The 17315-nt window shown below is 38.9% G+C and overlaps 1 protein-coding gene across 2 annotated transcripts; it reads left to right on the top strand.

The window, feature by feature from the left end:
- The first annotated feature begins 134 nt into the window (after positions 1-134).
- Positions 135-16789, top strand: pip4p2 (phosphatidylinositol-4,5-bisphosphate 4-phosphatase 2). Of its 2 annotated transcripts, XM_072370527.1 has the most exons (8): positions 135-382; positions 6953-7101; positions 8978-9084; positions 9289-9412; positions 9902-9976; positions 10516-10568; positions 13919-14009; positions 15381-16789. In XM_072370527.1, exons 1-8 carry the CDS (start codon positions 277-279, stop codon positions 15522-15524), a joined length of 849 nt encoding a protein of 282 aa, XP_072226628.1. In that variant the 5' UTR covers positions 135-276; the 3' UTR covers positions 15525-16789. The 2 variants fall into 2 exon arrangements, with proteins under 2 accessions (XP_072226628.1, XP_072226627.1); XM_072370526.1 differs by lacking the exon at positions 9902-9976.
- Positions 16790-17315: the final 526 nt, after the last annotated feature.

Below are 17315 nucleotides of genomic sequence, written 5' to 3'. Positions count from 1 at the left end.
TTACTTTTTCTTGACATGTTTTCACACCAATTTCCACCACTTTGTGTTTTTGGGCCCAGAGATGAGCACTGCCCGTGCCTGGGGCTGTTGCATGTTTGAGAGGGGAGGGGTGGGTTGAGCTCCGCGCAGCTCCTCCTCCTCCAGTCTGCCGTCGTCACAGCCGCTGCTGGACCGGAGCAACTCAGCACCAACAACCACAGCAGCTGGCTGCCCCTCCGTGCTGTGGGAAGACGCGGTGCAGCCCGGAGCCCCCAGTCAGTTGTCACGGTGAACGACATGGCCTCCGACGGCATGGACGAGCGATCTCCGCTGCTGTCGGGCCCCAACTCCGAGAACGTGACCCCCACTGCCCCCCCGTACCTGCAGGATCCAAGTCCTCGAGGTAAACATACGGCGTATTTGGAGCCCCGCTGCCTGCATGCTGAATCATTTTCAGGGCGTATCGAGTTTGTGCAAGTGCGCACATAAAACCGCAGCAAGGCAAGGCAAGGGCATCGGTGGGAAATCCAACGGCAGCTGACAAAAAGGTGGAGCTTACTCTGTGAGAACTGGAGCAGTGGGTTAGAGAAGAGGGGCCTACAATAACACCAATCGGTTTTTGGTACAGAAATGTTTACATCACGACTCGTTGCGGCCTGAGATGTTGTTTGGGTGCTTATAAAAAATGATGTGACCAAACCCTGTAAACCATCATTCCATGAGGATGATAGTCTTGTTTGTTGATGTGGGAGAGTTGGGGCATTGCAGATGTAGGCAGGCCAGCAGTCTTTTGTCCCAGCTGTAAATCAACAAAATGCCCAGATGTGCCTTCAGTTGATGATCAAGACCTGATTCAAATGCTTAGTAATGGCAGCTCTCAGCTTGCTTGTTTGCATGGGAGTGGGACTGTAAAATTGTATAATTGGTTACAGTCGCAGAAATATTATATTATGATTGCACAATTTGTATTTTTCATGCAGTTGATAAACTTACACAAATAGTTTGTCCATATTTAGCTGAATATAGCTTACTGTACTGTGTTCCATGCAGCATGACATACACAATTACTGCTCTTAAGTCCTCCATCCACTCAATCTACGTATGACCTTTGCATTGAATTTAGTCTAATCGTATTCAGAATTTATGTTGCATAGGATACAAATCCACTTAAAGGCTGGACACGATCCCACATGCCCACATTCTTTTCTGCTTCATTAGCGTTCGATTCTGCTTTAGGCTCTACTTTAGCTTTAGAAAAGTTTCCTCTTAGTGTTTCTGCTAAATCCTCCAGATCAGATTCACACATTTGGTTTTATTTGAGAGGGGTAGAAGTGCATTTTTCCTCTGACAATGTGGTTTCCTCAATGATGGGCTCATATATTTATTTGCTTTGCAGCAACACTGGTTGTTGTACAGCAAATGAATAGATTAATTGACAGGGTAATACTCTTTCAGGGGCATTTCAGGCTAATATCAGGCAATGTAGAAAGAAAGCAGTCTAATCTTGGAAAATTCATACTTCGCCACCGGATTAATCATAAAGACTTTAACACTAAGAATGTATGAAGTGACAGCCTGTTTGTACAGGAGTTACGGGGTAAAGCCGAAATGAATGTCTGTATGTTGCACTAAATATTTTTGCCCTCCTCCCTTGCTGCAGCCTGGATTATTGGCTAATTCCAGTTTATGTCTGTTGGTCCATAACCAGCCAATTTGTAAGATGGATTAATTTGAGCCAAAGTCGTCTAAACCGTGATGTTCTCTTATTACAAAATGTCTGTGATGACGAATAATCAGCTGCAGTTTGGGGATGAGTGAAAGAGAGATGTGTGTGCAGCCTTTTCTGATTAATATCCTTAATATCCTCGGAGCAGAGTTGTTCACAAACAATTAGAGATTCTGTATTTCACTGCAGTGATCACCACAGTTTTGGGGAAGGGCAGAAAGCAGTGATGTTGGCTAGATCTGGATGATTGGATGATTTGTGTTGTGTTGATTTTTAATTTTGCCATTTGATCTTTCTGGAGTTGAATGACAGAGCAAGTCAACAGTGACAAAAACCGGTATCAGACACTTTTAAACTTGAGAGTCATTTATATATCCCCCCGTTTGATGGTTTACTTTACAAAATACTCATGATTGTTTGTGAGCCAGAGGCAGTGGCTGTTATCATATGCTGCCATGTTTGTCGTTGCCGTTATGAAAGGACACCTTTTTATCATATGAAACCTCATCCAAACAATTATCTGTGTATCCAAACACACAGTAAGTAAAATATGGCTATAAACACCGTGGTGTTGCTCATTTGGTTGCGGACTGCTGTTTTTAAACCTTGAATTTGCCATTTGGCTGTAGCTGTATTTAGTTTCAGTTGGCAGAAGTGATGTGCAAAGGTCTGAGCTGCCTGAGAATGCCAGGGCACTGTGCTTGTTCATGTGTTAGCCACCATGACACTCAAAGCAACCTTTCCCTTAATGATGTATAGATTAAAGTCTTAATACAATTTGAATTGGTGAGTTCTTTCAAAACCAACCTCCTGCACAGCTAAGATGAATCAGCAAAATGACTGAAGAGACCGAACCTGCTTTTTGTGTCGGACTATAAACATGTTTATTTCTGGGTTGAGAAATATTCAGGCGGCTGCAACCTCATCTAAACCTTGTTATTCCTCTGTGCTGAGGAACTCCACTCTGAAATCCATTAAAAAATATCAGTGAGTAACACAGCTGCACCGGGGAGCATGTTTTTTTATTTCCCATTATGATTAATGTGGGTAATGTAGTTTATCTGAATGTTGTCCTGCTGTTGTACATGCTCACTGCACTTGAAAACAACTCGAAATGATTAAAAATGAGGAAAGCAGAAGAAAACAACCCTTCTCCGTGTAATGATTGGTGGTTAGGATTAGGCTGGGTGGGTTGAATGAGACAGCAAAGAAGATCCAGGTTCCAGTCAAATTCCCCCTTTTTTTTTGCTTATAGAGATTTCTAACTGAGTGAAATGACTAAAACGCAGGACCATCAAATGTGAAAAGGAAAGGACATAATTCAATCTCATAATTCCTTATAACCGCAACTTTCCAGCTTGATTAGTTTCATACAGTCATACTAAGTGGGATTCATGTAAATGAGTTCAGAAAGGGCGAGAGTGACGTCTCCTGACATCTTTCCTTAACCTCATGATGAGGAAAAGTTGATCATTTTCCTGGAGGTTTTTTTTTCTTTTAAGCTGCCCTAGATAAATACAGACATGTCAAATGCTACATAAACATTGAACTAGCAGCAGTTGATGAGTTACTTTTTGCACGAGGTGAAACTAGTAGCAACATTCAAGATAGCTGCTTAAAACCCATTTTCTTGGTTTACCAGCACAAACAACACGTTTAGATATCACAGGAAAATTAAGATAGCATTGTACAGTTTGCAGACGCTGATATGTTTTCACGTGTTTATTGCGATACTCTTCTTGACTAAAACTAACCTCCTTTCTTTCATGCTTAAGGCAGTTGTTGACAATGCTGAAAAAAGCTATTTATAATGGTGGATGTGCTGCCACTGAACCAGGCCTTCCTTCATCTGAAGCAATATGCGCACAGGTGTCCATCTATTGAATTTTCTGTGCAAAGTTGTGGTCAGGGACTACATTTTCTAAATCTTTAAAACAGAGCCAAACAGAGGTGTCGGGTTATAGTTTCCTCTCAGACCACTTGAATGCTACTTTGAACAACTTTCATTGTGTGGAAGTGGTTTAAAAACAAGAATTTTCAGATCGAAGACATTAGTCGTCCTCTCTTATACAAATGTAAATCATAAAATGTCTGTCTTCGCAAGTCTATGACCACATCATTTGAACATGGTTAACATTTGATTTGAATGAACATTCAAAGGGTGCAATTTTGTCATCATGAACTAAAATGGGTTGGTTTATAGTCTTTATGTCGTGTCATGTAGATCCTTCTGAGCTCAGTGTCCTGTCAGACTCAGACTCTCAGAGGAGAGGAGGGGTCAGTTTGTTAAAATGTAACCATATTTTCTACATGTAAAAGTCGCACAAATGATAACTTTTCCTGTAAAGGAAAGAAAACCGGATCTGGAAACACTGGTAGGTCAGATGCTTCATCGCAGAAAGTCCCGGCACACCCAGGCTCACTTAAATAAACCTTTTACGAGATGAGACACGCCATAATCAGAACCAACTCAGTGACAATTGATTCATCATCATTATATTGTGTCTTTACAGTGCTTCAGATATACTTATTTTAAGACCTTATTTTATACCCTTACACTAGAGCTGTAAACACGTATGATTCCGCAGCTGAAAATAGTCCATATTTACAGTATTTATGCCTGTCTAAGTAATGTTTCCAAAAAAAGAATATAACTTTATAATGCCTAGATGCTAAGGCAGGGTGGTGTGACAGTAGTTGTAGTTGAGCGTCTTCTCGTCTTACTTTTGGCTCTGAGGACAGTGAGTGAAAACGTATAGCAGCTGTATTCAGTTTCAGACATACATTAGGCCAACTCGGTGCACAAAGCTGAGAGAGGGGCAGAAGTAGAAACAAGCCCCTTCAGAGAAGGGTAACAAACAGAAATGCTTGATTTGAGCAAAGGTTTTTTTGTTGGTGTTGTTAAAGAATTTATGGTTAAAGATGAGTATAAATGTCTATCGAACTACACAGGGTTAGAGTTTTGACTAACAAAGCATAGTAGATTGTTCCGTGTGTATGCATAAGAAGCGACAACCCCTGCTTCAACACCCCGGGAGTGTTCAGTTTTTGGCATGCTCTGCTTGTTTTTCCTGCCTGGGCCGTCTCTTTGTAGACAGGGTGTCCCATCTGCTCATGTGGTGACAACTGATTGAGAGTCTCTAAATCTCAGATCCAAGGTGATTTACCTGTTGACTTATCTCTTTACCTCTATTAGAGCAACATAAGGAAGAAATTAGTCAGTTCTCAGATAATATGGCCTCTTTGCTTTGTTGGCTCAGTTTCTGTGATACAAGACACTGATGGGCAGAAACTTGTAACTGTATATATTATCGAGTCACCTTTTTTCCTATTTGTTGGTTTGACAGTTTGTAAAAAGTCAGGAAAACCCAAGATGGGATCTTTGGTTTTCTAATTTTGTCTAAAATCATATTTAATTTGCTGTCATGGAAGTCCATTTGATTTCATACAATTAGATTATTTTCTTATTTTTGTTACTTGTTCATTGATTTGTTGTTAATTGAAATTACAATATAGTTTATTTAATTTATTGTTGACAGTTTAATTAAATTAAAATGCCGCAGATATAAGCTGACTGCCATTGCACGCTAAAGAATGTAAAGTAGGCTTAAATGCTACTGTTATTTGGTCTTAGCATATTAAAACCTTTGAAATTGGAATTTGAGAGATTGTACAGTACAGAGTTAATCTAATAAAATCTTTATGTCTGTAAATAGTTTTATTTGCTTATGGGCCTAAATCAAGGACAAAATTGTAGCTGGATCAGCTGCCAAATATGTCATCTTTCCAGTCAGGAGACGGGCTACATGCTAACTGTGTTGAGAAACCTCTGTGGCATGTGAAACGAGCTACTGTTTTTCTCTTAAACATGCAGAGTAGTTGCTGACCTTTGACAAAGTGAGCAGAGCCCAACAATAAGAGCCATACAAAGGCAGGGACTCGTGTACACGAGAACTTTAAAAAGTTTTAAAGGAGTCACAGAATTACGCAGTTTAAAAAGTTAACATGAAAAAAATGTGTTAAGATTTGAACTATTTCTGCTGTATATCTCTATTTTTAGACAGGCGTTCGTTGTTGAAAGAGTAAAAATTTAAAAAAACTCTTCCAATACTGCACGCACACAAAAATCATACGTTCACTTGATTTGGTTTTTGTCCGTTTGGAAGAAAATTTGAGGCCCATTAGAGAGAATGTAAATAACCTTTCACATCGTGTCTGACTCGACTTAGATCAAAATCACATGACTTGCCAGCCGTTTCTGCTATCCTGAGCACAAAATAAACTAAAACCAACTTTAAGTCTCCTCAGATTTTCTGTAATATCTCGGATATTCCTAAAGATTAAACTAATTACTGAAAATGAGCTCTCCATTTTCCTCTTGTGCATGTTCACTACATTTATTGTTGCGGGAGATTTGTTTTTCTGGTAAGACAACTTCTTCTTCTGCTGAATTACAGCCAATGGCGACATGGCCCACCACACAGCCTAGATTATTAATTTGAGACCAGCCAGTGGAGACATGTCTAACTCACATGTTTTTTGTTTTTTTTTAGATCAGATTTGCTCTGCTAGTGAATGGAAATCTGGCTATTTTGCAGGTGTTTGTTTTGAATATACATTAATCAGCCAGTCGTTTGTAGATTAATCGTCTAATTCAGGTTTTACAGTTTTTGATTTCAGAAAAAAGCCCTTTCCAAATCCTTAAAGTGGTATTTTATAAAGTCTTGTTCAGATCAACTTGCTGTACAAAACCGGAAGTTATTCAGATTACAGTAAAACAAACTAAAATATAACTGTAAATGCTAACATGTTAGAAACCAGAACTAGGAAATGCTTGGTAGTTTTCTTTGTATTTGTTTCTTTTTCTCAAGCTACAGCAATTTCTGATTTAATGCAGTTTTGATTTAATGCGTTTGACCGAACTAAAGTTTTAAATATTTGTTGTAACTTGTTCTATCAACGTGATGAATGGGTATTTTCTATGTTACACAAAATGAACGAACTTGATTGCACAGCTAATTATTGCTCTCATGTGCAGCCTCATGTTTCAGTTTGGAATAATCTTGTTTGAATTTATTGATGTTTTGCCTTGTTTTAGCTGAATTCAGTTTTTTGTGTAAAGCCTAGTTTCTGATGAGTGAGCTCATCTAAAAAGTCTTTTGCTGGATGCATGAAGCTGCTGTTTATGAGGTGCATGCTATTAATGGCCGGCTGTGTGTTGTGTGCTTTGCCTTCCTTTTCTTAAAGCCGAACTACCTCCTCCTTACACAGCCATCGCCAGCCCTGATGACGGCGGCGTGCCTGTCATCAACTGCCGTGTCTGCCAGTCGGTCATCAACCTGGATGGCAAGCTGCATCAGCACGTAGTAAAGTGCACAGTCTGCAATGAAGCCACAGTAAGTGGAAGCTACTGTCGTTTAAGTTATAGCTGCTTTTGCCATCACAGAAAGACATGTCATTTTTCTCCTGCTTTTTCTAGTGTGACATTTGTCGCCTTTATAAGCTTCTCTGTATCATTGTCCTGCAGCATTTTGGATAAAAGGATTTATTATTTGTCTCTAATAAAAAGAGAAACTAATTGCTCTCATTGTTATTTTTTCCCCCTTATTTTCGATCTTGATAATGTCTGCCTGTTGTGTCTGACCAGTTGTTAATGTGGACCAACATCCACTTCCATCACTTGGTGATAACTGACTCATACACATTGTGCGTGTTGTTGTCAAAGGGCAGCCAACACAGGAAGGAAAGCAGGAAGATTGAATGACTGCCACAGCAGACACTCGGGTGGGGAATGCCATTTACACAGCTGTTAGTTGTGGCACTACAGCATCTACACGGTCATCTGATATCATATTACTCCGCACTGAAACCGTGCAGTGTATGTGTGTGTGTGACATTGTAATTCCATGCGACAGATTTGAAGGTACACCATTTGAAATCTTTAGCAAAATGTGTTCAACTTTGATTAATCTATCAGTATGTGGTGTAAAATGTCTTTTTGGCTAACCCAATATACAGTATGAGCTGTTGGACAACCTGCTTTTACATGACTGACAAATAGAGCACGGCAGGAAACATCGTATGGACATTTGAAACTGATTGATGAATAATTAATTTCTTATAGATTAAAAGCAAAGCCACAGATTTTTTTACAGCACTTCATTCATACTGATCAATCATTTAGGCTTTGTTTTTCTCTTTAGACTTTCAGAGATTAAAAATCAAGGATGAATTGCAGAAAAAGCTAGATTTGAGCTAGTTTGTTTAGTGCATTAGCTTTGCGGTTAGATGTCACTAAATTGGACAAAATAGTCTCTTGATAGTGTAAATAAACTCCCTGCTTTTAGCTTAACTCCATCAACTGCAAAAATAAAAAATAAAAAGGTGGCAAGGAACTGCGAGGGCTGAGTAGGGGGGCAGGGTATGGCATTAATATGTGAGGGGGAGAGATTGACTGTGTTGAATTACAAGATACTTTAGGCTATCAGACATCTGATGCATCTGAAACTGAAAACTTCCGATCCCTGGCTCTGATCTGAGCAGGTCAAAGCCTTGTTACAGGAATGGAGAGTTTGGATTTCATGCATCAAGACACTGACATTTTCATGTTTGAGCTGTTCTCTCCAGACACAGGAATGTTTAATGTGAGTGTTCTCGCAGCCAGTTCACCACGATCGCAAGACAGGACAGGAGCCGTTTCTTGTCCACATACCTTGGGTGGTGTTGACGTTCCTTTCTTTATTCTTCTTTTTTTCCCTTTTATATAAATTTTTGTCATTGAAACGTACCAAACAGTCTACTCTATGTCAGAGTTCAGCTTGAAAGATGATTTGAAACAGTAGATGGTGTTTTGGGCCATTTCCAAACCATGAAATGATAACTTTTATGAAATTGGTAAAACTATTAACACCTAAATCAATGTTTCATCATTATCATTATTTAAGAAGCTTAGAGAAGTGTTGTTGAGTGTTGCATATTTTACTGTCGGTGAGCAACAACCCATGATGAAGGTTAATGAGGAAGTAAAGCTTATTCAAAGGTTTAGAAGTTGTACAACGTACCTTAAAAGGGAGAAGTGGGAATTAATTTGTTACTCAGACATGAACAGAGCAAATGTCCTTGGTAACATAAGTGTTACTGTTTTCATGAAACTGAGTTGGGGATAAATGCTGCCATCATTTCATTAAAGTTATTTTTGACCCACTATCTAACTTTTTGTGAAACAGGCCACTGGTTTTACAGTGTACTGTAATTTATCTGTTTATCATCCAGCCCATCAAGAATCCCCCTACAGGGAAGAAGTATGTGAGGTGTCCCTGTAACTGCCTGCTTATCTGTAAAGACACATCCAGGAGGATAGGATGTCCTCGACCAAACTGGTAGGTAATGGGAAGACGTGTTCAAATTGTTTTACTGAAAAATTGCCTGCTTGAATCACAAATCGTTTACAAGTTGAGACATTGAGAATTTGTTAGAACTGCCAAAAGCCAATTTTTTAGGTGACAAAAGCTTTCAGAATTTGCTTTGGCTGTGCTGGAATCGTAAGCTTTTTTCCCCCTTTTTTCTCTTTGTTCTTTCGATAGCAGACGGATAATCAACCTGAGCCCTGTGATGGTTATCCCAGAGGAGCAACCCGCCCAGCCAGCGCTGCCCATCCAACCCGAGGGGATGAGAGTGGTCTGTGGACACTGTGGCAACACCTTTCTAGTACGTTAACCGATGAAGACAAGCAACCTCAGCCAATCACAATCAGACTTGTCAATGCAGAATCGTGTTGCCGTGCTGTTGTTAGTATGTACATAATATCACGAGAGCCTTATTGTGCTGTGTTTTCTTAATGGACTTTTAGATAGAAAACCACTGAGTTGCTGTAGTATTGCAGCAGAGTGTTAGATATTTAAATATGGTTTTAGAACTTTTTATCTGCTGAACTAAAAACCTCCACAATATGACATGCATATTCTGCATATTTTCTTTCCTCTTTGCCTCTCCAGCTAGGAGCTACACAAGCTTCTTGCCACTGTTCAAGGATACTGTCAATATGCCAAACATGCTCATTTTGAGTTGAATACCTCAGTCTTTCTCATTAGAAAAGTATTGTGCAGAACCTGAGTTAGTATGACGCAGACTCACATTTCAGAATCAGTGCTGTTGTCCTCCTAAACGTCTGCACATTGTTGCTTGCGGTATCTGTAGGGCAGTGAAGACGCCAGGTCATCCCAGCCAATGTCTGGTCTCCCCAGCGATGGCTCTCCCCCAGCGCAGCAACAGGTTGAAAAAGCTGGTCGTACTGGTGGACATATTAACAACAGCCTAACCTGCTCGAAATACGTCTGTGGCCCTTTTCACACTGGTGATAATGACTGTGTACAACTGGCCCTGAGCAGAGCTTCAATTTAAAAAGTTTGATGTGTAATGTGTAAAAGTCATTTAGCACTGCTGCTTGCTCACATTTTAAATTTTAAATTTTATTTCCTGCACTGAAGCCAGATGTCACCAGTCATATATTTAACTTCTGTCAACGGGTCCTTGTTAAATTTGCTAATCTGTGGTGGGTTCAGTAGTTTTTAGGCTGCTTTTTAAACACCTGATGAAAACAACTAACACAGTACTCTAAGAATAATTGATAAATGGGTTCAATAGCTGCAAGTCATCCAAACAGATCACATGAAATCATCCCCAGTAAGCTTGCTGTTGATTGCTCTCAAAACACAGCAAGATTGTAGTTTGTTGTTACATTTCTGTGTTGGCCTGAGAGCGTTTCTTAAAGATGTACATAAACATTACTGTCGTTTTCTGTTTCCTCACAGTGGATGGAGCTTCGATTTAACACGCTAGCCAAGTGTCCCCACTGCAAAAAAATGTGAGTCCATCTGATGTTTATTTTACACACAGCACACACTTGGACACATTTTGACTTGATGTTGAGTTATAGTTCACATATGACTTCACCTAAAGTTTAATGTTCAGTTCGCCTTCTAATGCCCCAGCTTTTTGTCCTTTAATCGAGGGAATGATCTTTACTTGAGAGATAGTCTTTAAACTCACAAAAAATGTGTAAGAATCTGTGTCAATGTCAAGTTCTTTGTTGTTGAAGATACATCAGTCTTTTTTTTTGTAGTTGGTAAAAGATACTACAAATATAATAATGTAACACTGTCAAAATAAATGCACGTTAAACATTCAAACAAGCAAGTTTCATGAGCCTGCAACTGTATTTTCAACTTCCGATAAATAAATGGAGCCTGAAACAGCAGAAAATAGAAGCCTAACCTTTTAAAGATAGTATAACTTGGATAAGAGATATATGATAAATGGCCACAGTCAGTTGTTGTAAGTAAACAAAAAAAAAGTCCAAGTTTGGCCCATGTTTTAAAGTAATCATCTAAACCCATTTAGACCTAAAGCTGTGTTTAAAAATGATAAAACCTGACAATTTTTAAAACCATTTTAGTTGATTTAAACGTCTATTTCATAACATCCTCCAAAAACATGAGGAGTTTTCTGGAAAACAGCCCTCTAAAATGTTTATTTCTCACCCTCTGACAAAGACTATAGACTGAAAACTAGAAACATTAAATGAAAACAGTTTACGAGGTTAAAACTTCTACTTCTTCTGGAAATGATTGACTTTGCCTTTATGTTTATCAGTATTTAAAAGGAATCACAGCACCCAAACAATCTGAATGGGAACTACAGCCACGTGCATCATCAACTCTTAGTGAGCTTATTTTATCAGAGCCAGAATTTACCATCAAGGCATGATGGACATTCGAAGAGAATTTGTTGAAGAGAATCATTGACGTTCCAATTCTTCATAGACATCAGCTGTTTAGGGATGTGGTTTCTTGTAAGTCATCTTACCAAAAGTAGATGTAAATCCTTTGTTGTAAATCTGAGCTCCACATTTCTTTGGAGCTGTAACAAAAATCTTACTTAATGGTTAAATTCTCTGTAGTCAGACACTGAGCTTTAGAGGTCTGGATTTGCACTTTGCAGGGGAGGGGAGGCTAATCTAGTCGTGTGACAAGAATTACAGGCTACACTGGCCTTGCATGTAAAGTTAATGGGGTTGGTTGGCCACAGGGTTGAGGAGCGGTGGAGGGCAGTTAGTGTTTGTCGGAAAGTTATGATGAGGACAGACAACCTGTATCAGAGTAACAGGCTGCAGTCAAAGCAAGCCTTTGCTATACCTGTGTGTCTTTCTTTATTCGTTTCCGTTTGCCATCTTTATCCATATTTTCATCTTTGTTTATTTGACATTTTGACAACCTTTCTTTTTCTGCTTCTTCACATATCTCATAGCTTGAATGTCTTTTGACTCTAGACTAGACTGCTGTTGACACATTACATTTAAGGAAAAAGAACTTTGTTCTTTTAAAAGCACAAAAAAAAAATTAATATCCTATAATACAACCACATTTTTTAAATTGTTGGGATGACGTGTGAAATGTCGCTTAAAACAGAATACAAAGCTTTAAGAACCATTTGAACATCTTACAGTTAATCATGTTCATTTGCAGGCAAGTTATGCTCATCTCCGAGGCTTCCAGGAGCAAAGATGAGGCGAGCTACACTCCTTTCAAAGACTGATCAAATATTTTTTTGAAGTAACATTTCTCACTGTAAGATTTAAAAGAATTTCATCATCTACAGTGCATTGGATAATTAGATGATACAGAGAATTCTGAGAAAATTCAGTAACAAGGCTGAAAATAAATATTCAGCACCATGATCTGCAGGCTTTCAGGCAACAATGCATCAAAAACAAACAGGACTGGAGTGGAAATGAATGCATGGGCTCAAAAACGGACTCCGATTCTGGAGCAGCATGCGCAACCATTCAGACAAAGTCTTTGTCAAGGAGTGCCTTGCTTTCTTTCATAAAGAAAATGCCTAACCACACTCTGCTTGTATTAAACAACCAAACTGTTGAAACATTTGGAGCATTATGAAATGAGAAGCACAACAAAAACGACCCTAAACTGTTGGGAAGTCGAAAATCTTTTTTGAAATGTCTCATTTTAAAGTGACTACAAATGGTCTCCTCAGTTCCTGAAAACTTTTAAAATGAACTCTTGGTGCCAACTTTTTTGGAAACACAGTTGAAATCTAAGTATATGAAGTTAATTGTTATGAGGGGCTTTTTACTGAAAAACACCCCAACGATTCATTGCATGATGAGCAATTAAACTAACTTGTCAACATTCTGCTGCACAAATTTTCTCAAAATGTTTCACTTCGATGTCAATAACGTCCTCAGACCTTCGTCTCTTCTTTACACCCAAAGTCAGAACAGGGAGATTAATAGGTGTCATGTGGTGACATTTCATTTTAATGTTTAGAAAGAACTGAAACCTCTGATGTTTTGTACCTTTCCAAAGTAAAGTCCCTTCATTTCATGTCAGATTGTTGGAGGGGAGTTTTAGTTTTTCATTGAAAGTTTTTTAAATTTTTAACTTTCAATGCTGAGAGAAATGAAGAGCAGTCTGTAGAATGTAAATCTGAAAATAGGATGTGTGCATTATGGTTGAATAAATGATGTGGTTACAAGTGCAGACGTGAAAGCAGGAGGAAAAGAATTAAAAAAGGAATAGGGAGGGGGGGGATCAGGTGATCACACACACACACCCCACCCCACCCCCACCCCACCCCACCCCAAGCCATCTGTATACCAGCGATCTCTGAAGAATGCTTGAGTCCAGTCACATGAGAGGCATGTGAGGGCTGAGTGGGGGAGGAAGGTGAAGTTATAATGAAGCAAAAGAAGAAAAAAAAAGAAATGGATGTTGGTCTGCTGCTTGAGGACATTTGACTTGTCTGGATGGATATGAAGTTGTTGGGAGCTGCCCATGTGACTGTTTTTAAGCACTCTCATGTGTGAGCTGAAAAGGGGAAGCGAAAGGTTTCCTTTTACTCATGACATGGTCAGGGTGCTATTAAGTGAAAACATCAGGAGGATGGGAGGGATGAAGAAAGGCATCTTATTATGGTGATAATTTATTTAGCAAGAAAGAATTAAAAAAAATGAACACTTGGTTGTTTCAGTCGTGAAAAATGAACTGTGATGGTGTGCTGGTTTGATAATTTGTTAAAATTCTACAGACGTCTCTGATACACAAGAATTATAGTTGTTCTGACCAAATACACATAAAACACACATAAAACCTCATGTGCAGTGACAAAAAAAAATCTCTTCTTACTTTTTTGCAGATCCTCTGTTGGCAGTGCTCTCCCCAGGAGGCGCTGTTGTGCTTATATAACCATAGGAATGATCTGCATTTTCATTGGAGTGGGTCTAACTGTAAGTATGGGTCTGTTCTGTTTGTGGTGTTTGTTTTTCTTCAGATAGTGGCTAAATAAAATTTTCAACCATTATCAAAAATATCCTTCATGAAACGGGAACCTAAAAGCTGCAACATAAATGTTCAAAATGGCAAGTTTGGATGAACATTTAGATGAAGCAATAAGCCTTGGTTCTTTGTCTGAATGGTTGTAAAGATCTGCCATAAAAATACATCACCCCATCTTGGATGTAATGCCATCCATGATGATTATGATGGTTTAAATAAATAAAAACAGATACATTGTTTTTCACTTTACCTACATGACTTAATGCTATGGGTGTAGGTTCTGCTATACAAGGCTTTTAGAGGAGTTTCACAGTATGATTGGCAGTAAAATTACATGCATATTATATATATATGCATGAAAACATCAGTAAAAGTGAGAAAATGTAAGCCTAAACAATGTAAATAGTAGGGCTGGGCAAATATTAAATTCTTTAATCGCGTTATTCACATGATTTCCTGCGATTAATTACGATAAATCACATTGTTATGCACAAAATCCATGAATTCAAAAGTAGCATATAACGCACTTTTATTGGAACTGTATAGTCATGTGATCGAAGTACTCCGGTGATAAGACAATTGAACGTTGCAGTGCTTACAAATAAATTTGGCTCTGTTGACTGCGCCGTCTGGAAGAACGTTGAAATGAAAATGGCCATGTAAAAGTTCTGTAACCTTCTCCATGTTTGTTTAGCCCGCTTCATCCGCCATTCTTTTACTTTCTGACTGTTTCCTGTGAGCGACGCAGCAGTAAGCAACATACTAGGCTCGCTCACGATGGACTTTTTCAAAATAAAAGCCGGTGAACAACAGACGTTTACAATAAAGATAATAAATAATAAAAACTGCGTTAATGAGAGACAAATAATTGTCGGCGATAATGAATTCATTAGTTAACGCAAAAATAACACAATGATGTGCCCAGCCCTAGTAAATACACATCAGCACTTCTGTAAAGGCAAAATCTTGTTGTATTAAGATCTTACTATTTTCTGATGAATTTTGGCCCATTAAGCGTCGACTTGACTGCTCAAAAATCAAAAACTGCATTTTGAACAATGAGTCACATATCGCTCAATGCTTCACAGCATTTCAGGCACATCACAATCTTAAGGTAGAATTGTTCTGAGTCCTGATGACTTAAAAATTATTCTTTTTATATTTGTAAATACAGAAGACCATGATCTACTTGAGATCTATTTGGCTCATAAACCTCATTTGTGTTTTTGTATGTGGTGTTTTGTTGCTTAATGTCTGTGATGAATTTTCTCGGTGTTAACTACGTATTCATCCATTCTCTCCCCTGTCCTGTGTGATAACAGGTTGGTACTCGGGACTTTGCCAGTCGTTACAATGCCACCTATGTGTCCTGGGCTTTTGCCTACCTGCTGGGCCTCATCTGTCTGATACGAGCCTGCTACTGGGGAGCTATCAAAGTCAGCTACCCAGAGAATAGCTTTGCCTAGAGTGGTAATGTCTCTGCAAGGCCATGCACGGCTGGAAGTACAAACTCCACTTATAGTTTTTTCATCTTGTTCCGATGTCAAACTGGTCACGTTGAGCGAAGTGCAAAGTGTCTGGACAGGAGTGTTGTTTGTCTGAAGGGGAGGTCTCCTTTTGTTTCTGTCTGGAGTGTTTTGATTCGCTGAGCAAACCCACTGCCTGTCATTCAGTCCAGTGCTGGTCCACAGAGACTCAAATCCTTCCCAGGTGTTGTCAAAAATACTCAAAATTCAGAATCAAGAACCTAGAAAAGTGATTTCTCTTAATGAATGACAAAATTAGTTGGCGCACCCTTTAATCTGAAAAAGTTTGTTTTGCAAACTGGTTGGATTTAGTATTTTCGGATCATCTGTTCTGTTTTTCAGCAGTCTGAATGATATGACGGCACCCACTTGATTTCTCGTTACTGTCGAGTCCTAAGAACCCTTTTCCCACTGCACTATGATTTTATGCAATTTTAAGAGTTGTTTTGCTGCTAGTTAAACTCCAGCTAGAGAAAGCTGCGTATTCATACAGTATTGTAACCATTTTCCTTGCCTGTGTACTCTGACATAGTATTGTTTTTATGATTTTAAAACTCAATATGATCAATTTTTAAAATAAATTGTCCTTACATGCCCAAGTGTGCCAACTTTGCTGCCCAGTGTTAAGTCAAGAAGAGCTTTTTTTTATTACAGTGTTCACTTTACTTGGTGTGCCTGCAGCTTTTAAGTCACTAGAGCAATAACCCTTTTGGGTCATTTTCCCGACCTGTGATCCTCACACCGATTCTGAAAACAATCCCAAAAACATGGTGACTCACCATTGCATGTGGACTTGTTCATCTAACTGAGGTGGTATTTTATTTTGTTTCAGAGGTAGATGAAGGCTGTGATGTTTCTGTCTTTGCTCCTTCTGCCTGTGAGTTAGAATGTAAACTCTCTTCCCTTTGCTTATAACGCTGCTCCCCAGCCTCCAGTGAACTCTGCTTGCTGGCATCACTATATGCTAACTATCCTCTCTCTTTATCTTGAACAGTGGGCACAGCTTGAATTCTAACTTTGTTTGAATGTTATGATGATGATGATGATGATGATGATGAAGCAGAAAATAGTATTAAAAGAAGAAAACAAACTTTGTACAAAGCTCAAATTCAGTTCTTGTAAAAGTGAGTAGTGCGAGGTGGAAGGAAAACATGGTACGTGGGTCTTTTTAAAAGTGATAATTTATCAATAAAATGTAAAAACTGTCTGTTGGTCTATTTTTGTTGACTGAGATCAGATTAAAAGGTTCAATCACAGGGTAGAATTTATGGTGAAAATCTAAAATGACCGATAAACAACTGTACACAACCCATCCAGGTTGGGATTGAACCCTCCTGCTGTGAGGCGACGGTGCTAACCACCACACCACCGTGCAGCCTGTACACAACCCGTCTTTTACATTCAAGTATTTGATTTGGTATTGTTGGTTTGGCGTCTCATCTTGAGATTGTCTATACACATGACACCTATGATACAGCCAGCAACATCAAACAAACAGCAAGGTCCATTTTATTTGAATCTCCAAGCTTGTCATGCAAACACACTAACGGGAAGCTTTCCACACAACATATAGGTACAAAAAAGACTAAAAAGACAAAAAAAAAAGTGAAATCGATATGTGAAGGTGTGACTTTTATTTACCTGATAAGATCAACAAACTCTTATCCAAATTGTTGTCTTGCTGGTCGGATGCTATAACCTTCCTTCTGTAACTAGCAGTGACCTTTGCTG

This window comes from Leuresthes tenuis, unplaced genomic scaffold (assembly GCF_036924035.1).
Source record: "Leuresthes tenuis unplaced genomic scaffold, fLeuTen1.0.hap1 SCAF_18, whole genome shotgun sequence".
Lineage (NCBI taxonomy): Eukaryota > Metazoa > Chordata > Actinopteri > Atheriniformes > Atherinopsidae > Leuresthes > Leuresthes tenuis.
Note: the sequence above shows the minus strand (reverse complement) of the source record. Positions and strands in the feature narration are given on the sequence as shown.

What these genes read in the sequence shown, in the direction of transcription:
- pip4p2 (XM_072370527.1), top strand. Translation starts at nt 277, where the DNA reads ATGGCCTCCGACGGCATGGACGAGCGATCTCCGCTGCTGTCGGGCCCC. An exon ending in GCAGGATCCAAGTCCTCGAG is followed by an intron (nt 383 to 6,952) that starts GTAAACATACGG and finishes CTTTTCTTAAAG; the next exon opens with CCGAACTACCTCCTCCTTAC. An exon ending in TCATTGGAGTGGGTCTAACT is followed by an intron (nt 14,010 to 15,380) that starts GTAAGTATGGGT and finishes GTGTGATAACAG; the next exon opens with GTTGGTACTCGGGACTTTGC.